The sequence below is a fragment of the Salmo trutta genome, chromosome 38 (genome assembly GCF_901001165.1).
Source record: "Salmo trutta chromosome 38, fSalTru1.1, whole genome shotgun sequence".
Taxonomy (NCBI): domain Eukaryota; kingdom Metazoa; phylum Chordata; class Actinopteri; order Salmoniformes; family Salmonidae; genus Salmo; species Salmo trutta.
In genome coordinates this window covers 6418261-6439151 of record NC_042994.1, presented here as the reverse complement: position 1 = coordinate 6439151, position 20891 = coordinate 6418261, and the positions used below count along the sequence as shown (strand labels likewise).

At 44.3% G+C, this 20891-nt stretch overlaps 1 protein-coding gene across 1 annotated transcript; it reads left to right on the top strand.

Moving 5' to 3' along the window:
* Positions 1-2578: 2578 nt before the first annotated feature.
* On the top strand, positions 2579-10824 carry LOC115178509 (ATP-sensitive inward rectifier potassium channel 12-like). Its single transcript, XM_029739724.1, has 4 exons — positions 2579-2831; positions 8439-8640; positions 8848-8915; positions 9000-10824. The coding sequence occupies exons 2-4, from the start codon at positions 8549-8551 to the stop codon at positions 10472-10474; spliced, it is 1635 nt and encodes a 544-aa protein (XP_029595584.1). The 5' UTR covers positions 2579-2831; positions 8439-8548; the 3' UTR covers positions 10475-10824.
* Positions 10825-20891: the final 10067 nt, after the last annotated feature.

The following is a 20891-nucleotide window of genomic DNA, read 5'->3' as shown; positions in this document are numbered from 1 at the left end:
AGGTCAAATTTGTATTCATGTTGCTGACCTAAAAATCTCCCAAAAGCAGGTCCAGGTGAAAATAGAGAAATAGATGGAGGTGAAGGAGAGAAAGGTGGATGGAGGGAGAGAGAGAGCGAGAGAGAGAGAGAGAGAGAGACAGAGAGAGAGAGAGAGAGAGAGAGAGAGAGAGAGATGCAGGAGCAGTGGTTTGATGCCTTGAGCAAGGTGTGCTTATGAAAAAGAGTTAATATCTTATGTGATATCTTACTCCAGCCAGCCTCAGTCAGACAGATTATGGTTATTAATACACAGACATAAAGATGGTCATTTCATTTCTGTCAGTGGGGCAGGTGGAATGGAAGCAGTCTCCAACCTTCCTTTCTCTTTGTTTCAGTCAGAATATCATAGAGTAGAGTAAAATAGAGTAGTGCAGAATACAGAGTTGGATAGGGTATGGTAGAGTAGAGTAGAATTACCTGGATTCGATCAACAAATCAAAATCCACCTACTGTATCCCTACTGTAACTTTTCCTTGTGACTTTCCACAATTTTTTAGGCCTAACTACTACCACTCAAAACAACAGTAAACAAACAGCAAGATAACTCCCCTCTTTTCATTAGTTGCAGCATCCTTGTCTTCTAGAATCTAAACCCACCCACACATTTCTTCCCCACTCCCACCCCATTTAGGGCTCTATTCAATCCATATCGCAGAATTTCAGTGTTAAAGCGTGGTCGACTCGCAGCTTGGTTGACTCGCATTGACTTGCAACATGATTGTCTCGCATTAGCTGTGCCTGCATTCACAGTAAAGGCTGAATATGTCAGCTCAATAGGAAATTGCCTTTACATTTCTATCACACAATCTGTAACGGTTCAGCAATACAGATTGAATAGAACCCATAATCCCTCTTGACCTTGACCTACACTGTTGATTCACCCCGTTTTTCTGTCTCGCTCTCCATCTCTCTCTCGTTCTCTTTCTCTCTCTTCCTCTCTCTGTCTCCCACCTTTCTCTCCCTATCTATCTATCTATCTATCTATCTATCTATCTATCTATCATCTATCTATCTATCTATCTATCTATCATCTATCTATCTATCATCTATCATCTATCTATCTATCTATCTATCTATCTATCTATCATCTATCTATCTATCATCTATCTATCTATCTATCTATCTATCTATCATCTATCTATCTATCTATCTATGTCTTTCTTTATCCATCTCTCTTGGTACATTGAACGCCCACCGCGTCTGGCTGAAGAGAACTTCGGTTTTAAAAATAAATTGTTTCACAACTGTATAATTTCAGATAAATGTTTGCTTGAGACAAGTGAGAGAGAGAGAGAGAGAGAGAGAGAGAGAGAGAGAGAGAGAGAGAGAGAGGAAATAAGAAAGGTATCCATAGAAACTATGGAGTTGCATATAATTGTGTCTGTCTGAAATACTATAACTAACTATATTTCCCTGCAAAAAAGAGACATTGCTGATGCCAATACAAATATTAATTATAAATTAAACTATGAACAGTAGTGTCTTTGATGGAAATTAGAAAGTTGGATGAACTTAGCGCAGCTAGCAGAAAGTTCTGCAGGTCTCCATCGCTAGTTCAATGACAAAGCAAATGAGGTGGCGGTTGTTAGCAGGGTGCTGAGACTGGTCTGGAGGCTAAATGTATGTGACAGCCAGGCAGGCCACGGTAGGGTGGTGGTAGTTCGAGGAGTATCCGTTTTCCGTTTTAGTAGTTTTCAGCACCTCTGCTCTGGACAGCTCCACAATGCAACACTGGGATCCGATTTCAATTGCCTGTTCACACTAGGTTACTAGGGAGCCTTTGTTTCTTACCCGACACCCCCTCTTCAGTTGGTTTGTTACGTATGTATGTAGAATCATCATTTGACCAATTATGTCGCAACAAAATAATCCTGCAGCAACGGGGTTTGAACGTTTAGTCCATAATGTTGTTGGATCGGTGGTTAGGACATTAGCTGGCTAAAAGTAGGCTACATGAAAAGTGAAATACTCTTAATATAACAGTGTGTTAGTGTGGGTGTTCAGTGGATTTATGTAAATCACGAAGCTCAACTGGATTTCCTGCGGTGCAAGAAAATTCTCAGCCACAAAAGAGTGATCAAATTAAGAATCTGCATTTGTAAATGCGACTCTAACATTACATGATGCCTGTATTTGTCGACAACAGGGATATTTAATCAACCACTTTCTTGTCATTAACTTTTTTTATTAGGCCTATTTCTATAAATCTATTCACAGTTCAATAATACAGCTTCAAACTCGCACAAAGACAGCTCACATGTACAGCCTAACACTGATCTAAATTCACTGAAAATGCATAGCAACCTGTTTTCTTCTCCGGAGGCCAGTCTAATAAAAATCCGTGGCGCGGGCGGTAAATAATAGGGAAGCACACCTACACTCTCAGGAACACAACTCCACGTAAACGGGGACATAATCAAAGTGACAAGCGCTCCATCCCTCCCGCCCGCCCTCACTCTCCCACCCACAGCTAGCTAGGGACAGAGAGATGTGCCGTGCGCACCTCACATACACAGGGTTCGAGCGCTTATTGAGTCAAGTGCGAGTCCAACAGAGAGAGCGAATGCGAGCAGTTGAGTGGGATGCAATGAAGCAATAAAACAGAACATTGGAAGAATAGTAGGATTTAAAGACAAAAAGTTTCAAAATGAACGTTATGAGACAATGAAACGGGCTGCAAAAAGGAATCCGTAGAGAGAGGACAGAACATTAAGGATGTGTTTTATTTTTTATTTTGGAGAGGATGTCAACGTTGTTTTTCAAGTAGCTAACAACATTGCCATACAAAAGGTGAGTATTTATTCTAATAGTTGACCGTTTTTTCATAGGCAAAAACACTTCCATTGACAGGACAAGTTGTCATGAACTTGACCTGTTTTTCTTTTAGATTGGTTGGTTTTTAGGTTGGCTAGTCGAAGAGTCTTTGTTGTTTTTAACATGGAGCGTTTCGACGAAGCTCACTTCATACACTGGTTACGGCCCCGAAATAAACTGCAGAGTAATCTTGTCTGTTTTCACCAGTATTATGTCACGACATGAACTCCTCGCCTTGTAGAGCCCAGTGAAACCTGTTATTTTCTGCTGTTCACTGTCCTTCAGACAAACACTGTAAAAGGATCAATGAATCCTCTAACGTAACGCATTGTTCTGGCCTATAATGTCAATCAACTGTAAATGATGCGCAGGCAAATCCTAATTGTGTGACATATTTTATTGACTAGGCCGTAGGCGATGTGGCATGCCAGTTTGGATATCCTGAGAGGTTTGATTTGCAAGACTTGAAATTAGATCAGATATGGACACATAATTCCTATAATCAGACGTTCTTATTTCCTATATGCGCGGGAATAGATTTCAGCACTGGACACCTCTACACGTCAGCGTCAACTTTGATATAGTTTAGCAAGTGCGTAGGCCTACCCTGCACTGTGTTATAAAAAAAAGTCTAATTTTAGTTTATCATTGGCTATTCAAAGAATGGGATATCTCGTCATCCCATATTTTTTCATAGATATGGGAAGGACATGTTTTTTTACACAATCATGTGCATTCATGATAGACGTGCAGATCGTGCATATTTGAATGAGATACTGTGTTCATAGAGCTGCCATCAAAGCCATTAAAAAAAGACGGACATAACTTTCCCCCCTCCCTATTACTTGCCTACAATAACGTCTGCCATAATCATGTATAACAATGCTTTATTCAGTGATGACGACGCCACAACGCCACCAAACCGGATCAAAAGTAACACCCCATCCTCTGATGTCATAATCTCTATACCCCCGGTTCTTTCTTACCTTCATCCATCCATCCCTGACAAGCGCATGTCCTGCCCTGCCCTGTGACCTAAACTCTTCACTTTCTTTTTCCTTTATTTCTCTCCTTTTAATGTCAGTCTCAGATTAAAGAAGGACATTTAAGCCAGGTCGCTTGACTGCATCCACCTTTCATATCACAGTTTGGATTAGGAGATTACCACACATGCACATGCAAACGCCAACGCACATGCATACACACACGAGCGAGCGGCGCTCACATACACACACACACACACACACACACACACACACACACACACACACACACACACACACACACACACACACACACACACACACACACACACACACAAACAAACTTTCATCCATTCATATTAATTTCCCCTGGGATTAAGTGTTTCCGGATTCAAGGCATATCTGAGCTGCATATACATATTGACAATTTCAGGCCCTAAATGTATTGTGTTGTGTAGAGTTCTGTTGTGGAGTAGGTTCTGTTGTGGAGTAGGTTATGATATGGAGTAGGTTATGATATGGAGTAGGTTATGATATGGAGTAGGTTATGATATGGAGTAGGTTATGGTGTGGAGTAGGTTATGATATGGAGTAGGTTATGGTGTGGAGTAGGTTATGGTGTTGAGTAGGTTATGATATGGAGTAGGTTATGATATGGAGTAGGTTATGGTGTGGAGTAGGTTATGGTGTGGAGTAGGTTATGATATGGAGTAGGTTATGATATGGAGTAGGTTATGATATGGAGTAGGTTATGGTGTGGAGTAGGTTATGATGTGGAGTAGGTTATGGTGTGGAGTAGGTTATGGTGTGGAGTAGGTTATGGTGTGGAGTAGGTTCTGTTGTGGAGTAGGTTATGGTGTGGAGTAGGTTCTGTTGTGGCGTAGGTTATGGTGTGGAGTAGGTTATGGTGCGGAGTAGGTTATGGTGTGGAGTAGGTTATGGGGTGGAGTAGGTTCTGTTGTGGAGTAGGTTATGGTGTGGAGTAGGTTCTGTTGTGGAGTAGGTTAAGGTGTGGAGTAGGTTATGGTGTGGAGTAGGTTCTGTTGTGGAGTAGGTTATGGTGTGGAGTAGGTTATGGTGTGGAGTAGGTTATGGTCGGTGTGCTTAGTAAGTAGAGCATGGCGCTTGAAGCACCAGGGTTGTGGGTTCTATTCCCACGGGGGACCAGTATGAAAATGTATGTATTCACTACTGTAAATCGCTCTGGATGAGAGCGTCTGCCTAAATGTAAATGCGCTGAAATATCTGTGTGTTTGTCTCTGTTCTGTGTGATTCAGTTTTACCCACATTAAAGTGAATCAGTCCTGTATGTGACTCAGTCACTCAGGAGAGCACTTACACTTCTGGTGTCTCTACCCTTTCGCTTCACCTCGGCGGCGGTGCCTCGTGCTAAATCATCCCCGCTCGACACGGCAAATCAGAGCGTCGAGGAGGGAAAAGAGGTTCCTATGGAAACGCTAATAACTATCATCAACATTTAATTACTCCTGCTCTCCCTCAGGGACTAGTGCTTCCTGACTGTCTCTGGCTGCGTCCTAAGTGACACCCTATTCCCCATATAGTGCACTACTTTTGACCAGAGCCATATGAGATGTGATCAAAAGTAGTGCACTATGTAGAGAATAGGGAGCCATTTTCTTCCTACTCTCTACATACAGTACCAGTCAAAAGTTTGGACACACATACTCATTCAAGGGTTTTGCTTTATGTTTTACTATTTTCAACATTGTAGAATAATAGTGAAGACATCAAAACTATGAAATAACACATATGGAATAATGTAGTAACCAAAAAAGTAAATATTTTATATTTGAGATCCTTCAAAGTAGCCACCCTTTGCCTTGATGACAGCTTTGCACACTTGGCATTCTCTCAAACAACTTCATGAGGTAGTCACCTGGATTATGTTTCCATTAACAGGTGTGCCTGGTTAAAAGATAATTTGTGGAATTTTCTTAATGTGTTTGAGCCAATCAGTTGTGTTGTGACAAGGTAGGGGGGGTATACAGAAGATAGCCCTATTTGGTAAAATACCAAGTCCATATTATGGCAAGAACAGCTCAAATAAGCAAAGATATATGAAAATCCATGATTAGTTTAAGACATGAAGATCAGTCAATCCGGAAAATTTCAAGAACTTTTAAAGTTTCTTCAAGTGCAGTCACAAAAACAATCAAGCGCTATGATGAAACTGGCTCTCATGAGAAACGCCACAGGAATGGAAGACCCAGAGTTACCTCTGCTGCAGAGGATAAGTTCATTAGAGTTACCAGCCTCAGAAATTGCAGCCCAAATAAATGCTTCACAGAGTTCAAGTAACAGACACATCTCAACGTCAACTGTTCAGAGGAGACTGCGTGTATCAGGCCTTCATGGTTGCTGCAAACCACTACTAAAGGACACCAATAAGAAAAAGAGACTTGCTTGGGCCAAGAAACACAAGCAATGGACATTAGACCGGTGGAAATCTGTCCTTTAGTCCAATGAGTCCAAATGTGAGATTTTTGGTTCCAACCGCCGTATCTTTGTGAGACACATAGTAGGTGAGTGGATGATCTCCGCATGTGTGGTTCCCACCGTGGAGCAGGAGGTGTGATGATGTGGGGGTGCTTTGCTGGTGACACTGTCAGTGATTTATTTAGAATTCAAGGCACACTTAACCAGCATGGCTACCACAGAATTCTGCAGTGATACGCCATCCCATCTGGTTTGCGCTTAGCGGGACAATCATTTGTTTTTTAACAGGACAAGGACCCAACACACATCCAGGTTGTGTAAGGGCTATTTGACTAAGAATGAGAGTGATGGAGTGCTGCATCAGATGACCTGGCCTCCACAATCACCCGACCTCAACCCAATTCAGATGGTTTGGAATGAGTTGGACCACAGAGTGAAGGAAAAGCAGTCAACAAGTGCTCAGCATATGTGGGAACTCCTTCAAGACTGTTGGAAAAGCATTCCAGGTGAATCTGGTTGAGAGAATGACAAGTGTGCAAAGCTGTCATCAAGGCAAAGGGTGGCTACTTTGAAGTATCTCAAATATAAAATATATGTTGATTTGTTTAACACTTTTTTGGTTACTACATGATTCCATATGTGTTATTTCATAGATTTGATGTCTTCACTATTATGCTACAATGTAGAAAATAGTAAAAATAAAGAAAACCCTTGAATGAGTAGGTGTGTCCAAACTTTTGACTGGTACTGTATATTCTACAAAATGTTCTAGATCTGTAGTACATCTATATGTCTTGGAAGCCTCCGATGCCTCCGATGCTGATATGGTTAACAGTATGGCTACATTCTGAGTTTCACGTCTCAATGGGAATCAGGTTGACTGGAAAAGACTACTGTTTCCTCAGTCTGTGGTGATGGATTCATTATGATCTGACATTATCCCATAGACTCTCAGACTGAGAATCTCAAGCTGTCACAGTCTTCCATTCATATGCATTATTCTTCTCCTCCAACCTAACTCAGATACGCATTTTTGTCCAATCAAACTCCCAGGATCCTCGGGAAGTGGTATGAAAAGACCTGATACGTGTGACCCTGGTTAACACTGTGTACACTAAACACTCCGTAAGACACAGTGGCACTGGTGTGATGTTGTCAATAATGTCATGTCAGCCCCCTGGATATCTGTCTCTCTCTCTCTCTCTCTCTCTCTCTCTCTCTCTCTCTCTCTCTCTCTCTCTCTCTCTCTCTCTCTCTCTCTCCCTCTCCCTCTCCCTCTCCCTCTCCCTCTCTCTTTCTCTCAGCCCCTTTGGTCCAGCTGCCCTTTGATTGATATGTAACAATGCTGACATAATCTATCCCAGCCTCTTACTGAGGATTTAAATTGGGAAGGATCCTGGATCCTTAATCCGGCCAATAAGCACACGGCAGGAGCAACATCTGTCCATCTGCTGCTGTGTGTGTGTGTGTGTGTGTGTGTGTCTGTGCGTGCATGCGCGTGTGTATGTGTGTGCACTCGCACTCAAGTCTGTGTGTTTTAATAAATCCGTGCTGACGTGTGTCGGCGTGTCAGTTTCGTTGACCCAACAGTGATGTCACAGCGCCTTAGTAAGCTACTGCAGTTGGACATGTATTTTTCTACACATAGCTAACTCCACACCTCACTTCAAACCATCCAGTGCTGCTGTTCTATAGCGTGCAGCTACAAACCTGTTACAGCTGTTATGCAATGCTTTCCCTTGGTTGCCCTGATAGTCTAGCGATCACATAATGGGTACTAGCTCTAACCCACTACGTCACCCGGCCACTAACCCTGTCATCAAGCCAAACACCAGATCAATTGTTCCCTTAACAGTAGTTCAGCACAGATTCCCCTCTCTTTCAGACCTTTGGCCCCTCCTATGACTGCTAGTGTGTTCCACCCCATGCTGACATAAAGGGGCCTCGGGCGACCGGCTACGAGGGACTCAATCTATAACCATCATGATGAATATTTGTCTTTTTTCTTCACGCATGAAGAGAGTTGACTATCCCACCCTCCTCCTGCATGACATGTGTAGATGTAGGAATACTGTGCATTGGGTGCTGTGATTCTGAATGACCTTACAAATTCATACTGTTCTCTGATTTGCTGTCATTCCAGGAAATGCATCAGAAGGAGGCAACGCTGATATCTCCAAGGGGTCCTTAGACCTGAGGCTGTTGTCCTATTGCCCCTCTGCCCACAGCCTCCTACCAAGCTGGTCTCTTTTAATGGTTGGCACTGGCCACCGCGGCCCTGATTACTGCCCACACAGACACAGCCTGATGATCACTGGTGCCATGGGAGCGGTGCGAGTCAACAGGTAGGACTGGGGAATAGGACAATCAGCTCCTTTTCTCCCCCTTTTCCTGCCTCTAAAAGCCTGTCCTTGTTGTCTATTCTTGGTCTATAAAACACAGGGAAATCATGTTTTTGACTGCACTGGGCCTTTAACTCTTAAACCTGCCATGTCTCCTTCACCCTCCTCTCTAAACTCATGTATTTTGTTTGGGTTTTTGTTTCCCATCAGATACAGCATCGTAGCCACCGATGAAGACCACTTCAAGATCTCCACCCTGGGCCTCCACAATGGCCATGGTCCCCTGATGCACCACAATATGACTGGGAGGGGTATGGGGGGAGGAGGAGGTGGTGGAGGAGGAGGAGGGTCAGAAGGAGGAGGAGGCGGCAGCTCGTTAACCCTGCGAGCAACAGAGCCTGTCCACAACGGCCGCCAGATCTCCACGACGGGGCCCAACCATGTCCGGAGCCGCTTCGTGAAGAAGAACGGCCAGTGCAACGTGGTTTTCCACAACATGGAAGACAAGACGAAACACTACCTGGCCGACATATTTACCACCTGCGTGGACATCCGCTGGCGTTACATGCTGCTCCTCTTCACCTCTACCTTCCTGCTGTCCTGGTTCCTCTTCGGTGTGGTCTTCTGGGGAGTGGCCCTGGCCCATGGGGACTTCGACCTTCGACCCGGCCTGGGAGAGGGGCCTCTGGCCGGCTTGGAGGGAGGAGGGGTGGAGTGGAAGCCCTGCATCCTACACGTCCAAGGCTTCGTAGGGGCGTTTCTCTTCTCCATAGAGACCCAGACCACCATTGGGTATGGGTTCCGCTGCGTCACCGAGGAGTGTCCGGCGGCGGTGGCTACGGTGGTGGTCCAGTCCATTGTGGGCTGCATCATCGACTCCTTCATGATCGGAACCATCATGGCCAAGATGGTTCGACCTAAGAAGCGGGCGCAGACCTTGCTGTTCTCGCACCATGCGGTAATCTCCATGCGGGACGGGAAGCTGTGCCTGATGTTTCGCCTGGGGAACATGAGGAAAAGCCACATCGTGGAGGCTCACGTCCGGGCGCAGCTCATCCGGCCGCACGTCACCGCCGAAGGCGAGTACCTCCCCATGGAGCAGACGGACATCGACGTGGGCTACGACGAGGGCCTGGATCGCCTCTTCCTGGTGTCTCCGCTGGTCGTGGTCCACGAGATCAACGAGAACAGCCCGCTGTACTGCATGAGTAGCGCCGACCTGACGACGGAGGACTTTGAGATCGTGGTGATACTGGAGGGGATGGTGGAGGCCACGGCCATGACCACCCAGGCCCGCTCCTCCTACCTGGCCAGGGAGATCCTGTGGGGCCACCGCTTCGAGCCCGTGGTCTTCGAGAAGGAGCACCGCTACCAGGTAGACTACTCCCGCTTCCACAAGACCTACGAGGTGCCAGCTACTCCGCACTGCAGCGCCAGGGAGCTCCGGGAGATGACGGGCCGATCCCGCTCCCCCTCGTCTGCCTCCGGCTCTAGTTCTACCCGGTCAGTGTCCCCTCTCGGTCCCAAGTCCTCCGGCCTACACCTCTTGCCTCCACACTCCCCCAGCGCCTTCTGCTACGAGAACGAGGTGGCCCTGTGCTGCGGGGAGGAGGAGGGGGAGGAGGTAGGGGAGATGGGTGTGATGCTGGGAGGGAGGGACGACGGGGAGGGGGAGGAGAGGGACGTACAACTAGACATCTTCCAGGAGAGATTTCAGGACCAGGTAGCGGTGGACATGAACATGCTGTGTGTGCTGGACATGGACAATCAGATTGACAGGCTGCAGCCGGCTATAGCTCTTGATGCGCTGGGCTTCAGGAGGGAATCAGGAGTGTAGTGACTGATTCACACTATAGAGTCAAACTGAGACAAGACAATCCTGCACTGGCTTGGTTACGCATCCACTATAGTTGCTGGAACTGTGCTAGAAAGGATATATTGTGAGAGGAAAATGTCCAAGCCAGTCAGGGCCGTAGCTACATATGAGGACACCGCGGTCCAGACCTAGTTAATTTTTTTCAAATTAAAATAAATATGTATTTTGGGGAACACATTCGGGGTCTCAACTTACTGTTGAGAGTTAGAATAGTAGAATACACAAGGTGCAATTTTGAAACTTGGCTGCCCCAGATTTCCTCTGTCACTCACTGACAGTCACTCAATTAGCCCATGTCATTAAAAATAAAATAAAAATAGGTAAATTAGTCTAGTTAGTCTAGACTAAACTTGTAGTAATCATGACCAAATGACTGACTGGGCACATAGGGCACGTGCCCAGGGGCCCTGACCTCCAGGGGCCCCCCATTGATTTTGTTAGTCACTCTCACTCAGATATCATATTAACCATAAGTCATGTCAAAATGTGTAGAATTGCAGGAACATTTCAAAACTTTTTTTTAATGCTTTACCATTTGTTAATTAAATACTTTCTGCTAACAGATCCCTCAGTACCTAATAAAGGATCGTTTTTAATCCTGGTGCTGAGTTAATGTGTAGCGGCTAATTGTATAGCTAGGCTATGCGTTTGTAGATCGACTGAGGTGAATGAAGCTACAGAAACTATAGTGATAATGGCTTAGGTCCTTTTTTTTGCTCTTCTCCAAATAGCATTTTAGAGTTTTTTAATTGTATAGAAATGCAGTAAAATGTCCTCACTAACACGCAGACCCTGGCTACAGCCCTGAAGCCAGCACATTGTGGTTTGGCTCTGCCCTGTAGTGTGAATCAGTCATAGAAGACTCTCATGTCTAGTGTCCCGAATGAACTATGTGCCCTTGGTACAGTTCCTCTGCTTTTTGTGTATCCAACCAAAGTCCTCAGAGAGAGAAGGAAAGAATTCTGCAGCACAACGATGAAGGAAGGTTGAATGACCTTATTATTCTCTTGAGTTTCTATTTGTTTTGAAACATAGTTGTGTTCAGTACATGGGTCTAAATTTGCATTTTACAGCGCAAGACTTAAATGCATTCTTATTGTATTCAATATTCAGTTGTATATATTCTTTGGAATAATATTCTTTGTGAAGTGACTTTTGGTTCCATTCAACCAAATCTTGGTACAGTTTTTTTCATTTACAGATAGCTGTCATGAGTCATTAATACTTTCAAAACCACAAATTAAGTTGATGTGGTATTAAAAAAGTATTTTCTGTTTGTAAATATATAATTTTTCATGCTTAGAAACTAGGGCCGGGATGATACCAATATCACGATACTCGTTAATATTGTGGCAAGGAAACAAAGCATGAAGCGGTGTCATAATCTTCGTCTTCTGATGAGGAGAAATCATCGGACCAATACGCAGCGTGGTAAGTGTCCATACTTATACTTTTATTTTTTTAAACGTGAACACTAAACAAAACAAGAACACAAACAACAGTCCTGTAAGGTGCTCACACTGTACAAAGGAAACAACCACCCACAAAACACAAGACAAAAACCCCTACTTAAATATGGCCTCTAATCAGAGGCAACGAGTTTCAGCTGCCTCCAATTAGAGGCCAATCCCAAACAATTACCACATAGAAATAGAATACTAGAATATCAAACATAGAAATACATAACATAGAACTAAACCAAAACCCCGAAACACACTAAACAAACACCCCCTGCCACGCCCTGACCAAACTACAATAACAAACAACCCCTTTTACTGGTCAGGACGTGACAAGCGGATTTAACTTCTTCAGAAAAACATCCGTAATGTTGGAAACAAACGTCATTATGTTGTCATTCAGAGTCACATTTATTTATTTTCCAAGCTATAGCACCCAATAATTTACATACATTTTTTAAGAACCAAAGAGTTTGGTCTGCTTTGTGTTTCCAATGAATATTGCAATACTGGTAACATCACAGACCTATTAGAAACCATGGTAATTGTGTCTTCCTGCTTAAGGTATATTACTGTTAATGTTTGATACATGAGCTATGTATTCCAAAATTAGAAAATATTTTATGACGGAAAAATAAATGATGGAAAAACAATGAATCTGAACAGAAACTGAGTTGGAAATAACATGTATTGTCCAGATAAAGAATAATGAGCACTTTATTCTGTATTTTATCAAAAGGAATATCTAAAAAAAAAATATATATATATATATATATATATTTGAATTGCTGTTTTGTATGAATTAATAAATGTCTGATAATAATAATAATAAACAAGCAGCAGTAGCTGTTCTGGTTGACACACTCTGCTCTGTTCTCACACAATTTTTCCCATCAGTCCCAAAGGTCAAAGGTCAAACTGACCCCATGTTGATGTCCACCTGTTTCTGACTGCTCATTGGTTGGCCTGGTTTGGGGAAGTGTGTGTGTGATGTGAAGGCAGGGGGTTGTTGTTCTCTAGCTCAGTGACTCAGAGGTAATCCCATACACACACCTGTCTTTCTCACGATTCTCTCTTTCTGAACCAAAACTGGGGTATCACCCCAAATCTGTGTCAAACTCAAATAGCTCAGTACAGAGAGTTATTATTTGGCAGGTTGTCTTTTAAAACGTCCCAGAGAGTGTGGGAGAGAGGGTTAGATAGAAATAGAAATAGACACAGACTGGAGGACATACTAGGCCGAGGGGCAGTGGGGAGGGAGAGATAGAGAGAGAGGGGAGAGGAGAGAGAAAGAGGGAGAGGAGGAACAGCTTGCTTACACCACACAGTCGTTTACTGTACATACCCTGTTCACCACTAGGGGGCAGTGAAGACTGCTCCACCACAACAGACCAATGGAAGAGAGAGTATGGTATACCAGCTCCCTCATGTGGTAAATGATCAGTCACCCGTAACATCATTTATTTTAAAGACGACTAGTCACAAAACCTTTATTTTCTGAAGTGCTAAGGCCCACCGTAACCCTCTATTTTCTGTATATGAAGAATTTCATTCCAAAACAATATCCATTTTCAGAAATGTTAGTAAATCAACTTTTATTGTTTAAAGAACTTCTGAAAGAGATTGGTGTGTTTTTTCACTGTCTAATCATGGCATGGGGTTGTTCAATGACAGACATCTATTTGTTTAAAATCTATCACTTGATGGTTTCGTTTCAGAGAGACAAAATGCTATATATCCGCCTCATTCTCAGAGAAATAAGTAGTACTGCTAGGTTTTACACAGTCAAATGTAACAAATAACTACATTTTTCATAGAGAACTGTACAAATTATGCATTTATGAAATCAATGTTTAAATAAAAAATCAAATAAAAATGCAATACAGTAACAGGAGATCTGTATGTAAAACATTTGACATTTAGCAGACGCTCTTATCCAGAACCACTTACAGTAAGTGCAATCATTATAAGACAGCCCGGTGAGACAACCACATATCACAGTCAAATATACAGGATAGGAACATTCAAGCTAAACAATGGATTTACAGTATAGCATTTTGAAAACACACACATCAAACCCATAAGCAATCACTGATTAAAAAACACAAATGTGAAATTGGTGTATATAATGTTTTGGAAATAAACTCTTCATTTAATCTCTTGATGTGGTGAGGTACCTATAAGTAAAAGCTATAACCTTTTAAACTCTATTTTCAAGAGTAAAAACAAACATTCTTCTACACATCTTCAGCAGTCAGTGTTGCTGAGCTCTGACAGGGGAAACTCCAGTAATATCATATGTCTCCCCAACATCTTCCTCTCCTGTAATCAAATCATTCCCATCTTTAATTGTATTAAATGTGTTCTCCTGCTCTAACAAGCCACTTCCCCATCTCTATCGCTTTCTCTCTCTCCTTCTCATCCTTCCATCATTCTCTCCTTCCTCTACTGATGTCAGTTCAAACGAGCCATTTCCTCATCTCATACGCTATCTCTCTGTCGTCTCTCCGTTCTTCCCTCCTTCCCTCCCTCCTTCCCTCCCTCCCTCCCTCCCTATCTACTGATGTCGGTTAATTAGCCACTGTGTCACACCCCCTTGTCATCAACATCCATAAAAACGACCAGCTGGGTGACCTTTGGTGACCTTTCTCCAGACTCCGTCAGTCATAATGGCTGACTAGAGGATCTAGGATCTGGGCTCTCTGGCAGGGGGCTGCTTTAATGCTTTGTAGACCTCCTCTGCTGCTGTTGGTTTCTGCCCTGAGGTTGTGTGGGGCTGTGTGGGGCAGTGGGGCTAGTGTTAGGGAATAGGGGCTAGTGTGTGTGCTCAGTAGGGGACAGTATTGGGGACTAAGTGGTGGAGGGTTGGGGGTCCTGGGGCCCATAATGACCTGTTGTGTGTTGTGGAGCTGTGAACCATTCGTCGGAGGACAGAGAGGCATTGTGTTACACTGGGCTGCCCACACTGGCTACACCACTGAGAACCACCACAGGCCGTGTGTGTGTGGGGTGGTTGGGGTAAGTGTGTGTGTGTGTGTGTGTGTGTGTGTGTGTGTGTGTGTGTGCATGAGTGTGTGTGTGCTTTTGTTTCTGTCTGCCTGCCTGCCTGCCTGCCTGCCTGTCTGTCTGTCTGTCTGTCTGTCTGTCTGTCTGTCTGTCTGTCTGTTTGAGACTCTGAGATCAGGTGAGGTGTCTAGCTTGTGAGGAACACCTGTAAATATCACATGTATCAACGCGTGCTGCTGTAACCACATGCAGATCATCCGTTATTGTCTCGGTGCGTGAATATACAAGACTGTTTATGTTTGCTGAGGAAAACATTGACACCACGAATGAAGAATACTGAAAATCCCCCTATTTCTCTTTCCTTTCCTCTCTTTCTTCCCCCTTTCATGTCTTCCTCCTCTCCGCCAACAACAGAGTCTTTCATTCGGGCATCTCAGCGGCCGCCTCAGGCCCTCAGGCCCTCTGCTGTTCACTCAGCTTAATTAAATGTTCTGAGGAAAACTCATGATTGGAAAGTGACTAGTCCCTTCTCTCCTCTCCTCTCTCATCCCTCAGGCCAATTTCCCATTGATTTTCCCATGCATCTTCCTTTTACCCCTCTGATCAGCATCAGAAAGACATTTCCCTGAGAAGTAAACTACGTTTTGCAAGTGAGTACTCTGCTGGATGAACCTCTTTCCCTCTGTATCCATAGCTATACAGCCAGGTCTCTCTTGGGAAGGAGGTCTTCTGAACTCAATAGGACTTCCTGGTTCAATTAAATGTTACAGAAAAAGCACATCTGCACCAACACCTTGTGGTTAGAACGTCTGCCCTGAGATTGGAAGTTTGGGAGTTCGATCGCCGGCCGAGTCATACCAAAGGCTGTAAAAAATGGGACCCGATACGTCTCTGCTTGCCACTCAGCATTAAGGAGATGGATTGGGGGTAAGGCCCTGCGATAGACCAGTGTCCTGTCCAGGGGGTGTACTGGCACGTCAAGCTGCCTCATGCTACAGAAACAGGAGATCTGCTCCTATGAGCTGTTCTGGCTCTCACAAGTCTACTTACTATGATCTATATAGACAACATAACTATGTTTGCGTTGAACTCCTTTGCTCAATAACACAGGAATCCACAGGAGTCCTGGGCAACCATACAGGTGGTTATCGGTCTAATGATGCCACCCCTCCACCCAAAACCACATGACACCCAAACTCAGCACTGTCTTAATGAGAGGGGGGAAGGTAGGGGGAGGCCTGGGGCTGAAAGTGGTGCTGTCTGCAGCCTCTCATACCACCACTGCTATAAGCCCTAATTGGTTAATTGGATCACTGCTGATTGAGGGAGACCTCAGAGGTTATTATTATGGGAGGCTGGGATAGTAATCTGGGGTTACCCCTGATTATACACTACATGACCAAAAGTAAGTGGACACCTGCTCGTCGAACAACTCATTCCAAAATTATGGGCATTAATATGGGGTTGGTCCCCCATTTGCTGCTGTAACAGAATCCACTCTTCTGGGAAGGATTTACACTAGATGTTGGAATGTTGCTGCGGGGTCTTGCTTCCATTCAGCCAATGGACCATTATTCCACCTCCACCAAACTTTACAGTTGGCACTATGTATTGGGGCAGGTAGCGTTCTCCTGGCATCCGCCAAACCCTGATTCGTCCGTCGGACTGCCAGATAGTGAAGCGTGATTCCTCACTCCAGAGAATGCGTTTCCACTAGTCAAGAACCCAATGGCGGCAAACTTTACACCACTCCAGCCGACGTTTGGCATTGCACATGGTGCTCTTAGGCTTGTGTGTGGCTGCTCGGCCATGGAAACATATTTCATGAAGCTCCCGACGAATAGTTCTTGTGCTGACATTGCTTCCAGAGGCAGTTTGGAACTTGATAGTGAGTGTTGCAACAGAGGACAGATGATTTTTACGCGCTACACGCTTCACCTCTCGGTGGTCCCGCTCTGTGAGCTTGTGTGGCCTACCACCTCACGGCTGAGCCGTTGTTGCTCCTAGACATTTCCACTTCACAATAACAGCACTTACAGTTGACCGGGGAAGCTCTAGCAGGTCAGAAATATGACGAACTGACTTGTTGGAAAGGTGGCATCATCACTGAACTCTACAGTAAGGCCATTCTACAGGCAAATTTTCTATGGAGTCTAAGGAGATTGCATGGCTGTGTGCTCGATTTTATACACCTGTCAGCAATAGCCGAATCCACTAATTTGAAGGTGTGTCCACATACTTTTGTACATTTACATTTACATTTACATTTTAGTCATTTAGCAGACACTCTTATCCAGAGCGACTTACAGTAGTGAATGCATACATTTCATACATTTTATTTATTTATTGTACATATAGTGTAGTTTACTTAATATGTAATACATTTTTCTATTTGAGACAAATCTTCACATTTTTCGTAAATATTTGACTTATCTATTCATTGTGTATTTGAATAGGGACAGATAGAAAAACATAGGTTTCTTTATCTATGGTGAAATTATGACAAAAGGGGCAATCTGCAGTTGTTCGTCCATTTTTGGACATAAATTAAGGATATGTACCCATTGATTCGTGGAGAATATAACTTAGAAATGCCTCAGGATCTTAGTTCAACTGTCGTACTCCATCAGAACCCAAAATATAAGCTTGTTTTACTCCAATGAACTTTAAAAAAAATATATATTTAACCTTTATTTAACCAGGTAGGCCAGTTGAGAAGAAGTTCTCATTTACAACTGCGACCTGGCCAAGATAAAGCAAAGCAGCGCGACACAAACATAGAGTAACACATGGGATAAACAAACGTACAAACGTACAGTCAATAACACAATACAAAAATCTATATACAGTGTGTGCAAATGTAGTAAGATTAGGGAGGTAAGTCAATAAATAGTCCATAGTGGCGAAATAATTACAATTAGGAATTAAACACTGGAGCGATACATGAGCAGAAGATGAATGTGCAAGTAGAGGAGCAACAACAAAAAAATAACAATATGGGGATGAGGTAGTTGGGTGGGCTATTTACAGATGGGCTGTGTACAGGTGCAATGATCAGTAAGCTGCTCTGACAGCTGATGCTTAAAGTTAGTGAGGGCGATATTAGACTCCAGCTTCAGTGATTTTTGCAATTTGTTCCAGTCACTGGCAGCAGAGAACTGGAAGGAACTGCGGCCAAAGGAGGAGTTGGCTTTGGGGATAACCAGTGAAATATACCTGCTGGAGCGCGTGCTATGGGTGGGTGCTGCTATGGTGATCAGTGAGCTGAGATAAGGCAGGGCTTTACCTAGCAAAGACTTATAGATGACCTGGAGCGGGCGGGCAGGTGCGGGCAGCTATCGGTTGAAGAGCATGCATTTAGTTTTACTTGTATTTAAGAACAGTTGGAGGCCACGGAAGGTGTTTTGTACGGCATTGAAGCTCGTCTGGAGGTTTCTTAACACAGTGTCCAAAGAAGGGCCAGAAGTATACAGAATGGTGTCGTCTGTGTAGAGGTGGATCAGAGAATCCCCCGCAGCAAGAGCGACATCATTGATTTATACAGAGAAAAGAGTCGGCCCGAGAATTGAACCCTGTGGCACCCCCATACAGACTGCCAGAGGTCTGGACAACAGGCCCTCCGATTTGACACACTGAACTCTATCTGAGAAGTAGTTGGTGAACCAGGTGAGACAGTCATTTGAGAAACCAAGGCTGTTGAGTCTGCCGATAAGAATGCGGGGATTGACAGAGTCGAAAGCCTTGGCAAGGTCGATGAAGATGGCTGCACAGTATTGTCTTTTATCAATGGCGGTTATGGTATCGTTTAGGTCCTTAAGCGTGGCTGAGGTGCACCCATGACCAGCTCGGAAACCAGATTGCATAGCGGAGAAGGTACGGTGCGATTCGAAATGTTCGGTGATCTGTTTGTTAACTTGGCTTTCGAAGACTTTAGAAAGGCAGGGTAGGATAGATATAGGTCTGTAACAGTTTGGGTCTAGAGCGTCTCCCCCTTTGAAGAGGGGGATGACCGCGGCAGCTTTCCAATCTTTGGGGATCTCAGATGATACGAAAGAGAGGCTTAACAGGCTAGTAATATGGGGTTGCAACAATTACGGCGGACAATTTTAGAAAGAGAGGGTCCAGATTGTCTAGCCCGGCTGATTTGTAGGGGTCCAGATTTTGCAGCTCTTTCAGAACATCAGCTATCTGGATTTGGGTGAAGGAGAAATGGGGGAGGCTTGGGCAAGTTGCTATGGGGGGTGCAAAGCTGTTGACCAGGGTAGGGGTAGCCAGGTGGAAAGCATGGCCAGCTGTAGAAAAATGCTTATTGAATGTCTCGATTATCGGAGATTTATCGGTGGTGAAAGTGTTTCCTAGCTTCAGTGCAGTGGGCAGCTGGGAGGAGGTGCTCTTATTCTCCGTGGACTTTACAGTGTCCCAGGACTTTTTGGAGTTTGTGCTACAGGATGCAAATTTCTGTTTGAAAAAGCTAGCCTTTGCTTTCCTAACTTCCCTGAAAGGTTTCATATCGCGGGTGCTATTCGATGCTAATGCAGTATGCCACAGGATGTTTTTGTGCTGGTCAAGGGCAGTCAAGTCTGGAGTGAACCAAGGGCTATATCTGTTCTTAGTTCAAAAATGTTTGAATGGGGCATGCTTATATAAGATGGTGAGGAAATTACTTTTAAAGAATAACCAGGCATCCTGTACTGACGGAATGAGGTTTTGTTTGTAAACAAAGGAAATGTGCCTGAAAACAAGGTTAAAACTATAATTTTGATATTGTGGATGGTCAGTCCTTGCATCCATACCAGTGTCTATGAATTTGAGAGCGGTTACATTTCCCCAGCCACATCCCTCAGCTTTTTACTGAAAGCGAGATCGCTTTGTTATTATTTCAATTGCTGATTGCTGCTTTAAGTGCTCAGACTACAATATTATGACAAAACATGAAACCCAGTTCCTTCCTTGTTGGTAATTGGGATATCTTTGATTATTAATCATTTCAGATGTAGCAACACTGAGAGATACATTGTACGAATGGCTAAGCTAAATAAACAGTCAACATCCTACATGTCTGTGTGACAAAATGCCATGACTAGCCCGGTGCTGACACTATGACTGAGGGGCCACTGCCAGCCAGTCACAGATGCCATTGTCCACCTTCACATTATTTTAATACCATCATTTTCAACCTCCTGCTAATGACTCAGTCCCATAATTCCATCTCTCTCTCTAGTTGTCTCACTCTACCCATCTCTCCCCATCTCTCTTTCTCTTCTTTCTCTCGTTCTTTCGTTCTCTCAATTTCTCGATATCTTGTTTTCTAGTCCCATCTCTCTCTCTCTCTCTCTCTCTCTCCATCCCTCCATCACAATTGAGGTAACTCGGGCCAGTGTAGATACGGACCCAGGGGCGAACAATAGGCCATTCATGATGCCTTGCAAATGCAATGATGATCCTGCTCTCTCTAACCCCCCCCCCCCCCGCGCCCCCCTCCTCCCCAACCTCCACCAGCCTCCACAGCTGCACAGGAATGCGGTCCAACAAGTCCCCCCCTCCCCTCCACACAGTCCCCCCCCCCAAACTTCCACCCTCACCACTATCGCAACCGAAGCCAACCTCAACCCCCTTCCCAAATAAAAAGAGAGAGGGCAAGAAATGGGCAATTCTGCAGATGGAACACAAAGAGAGGATTCATGGCTTTAGTCACAGACACTCACGGGAAGAGAGGGGGACCCATTTAAGTGTTGCGCAGCTGCACTGATTCATTGCAAAAAATGGGTGAGGAGAGACAAAGGTCAGCAAGCAGCATCATTTTTTATTCATCCTTGTGGAATCTGCATGAGGCCGTGCACATTAAATCACTATATCACTAAATCACTAAACTATGAATCACAGGGAGCCATGGCATCAGTATGATATGGCATCAG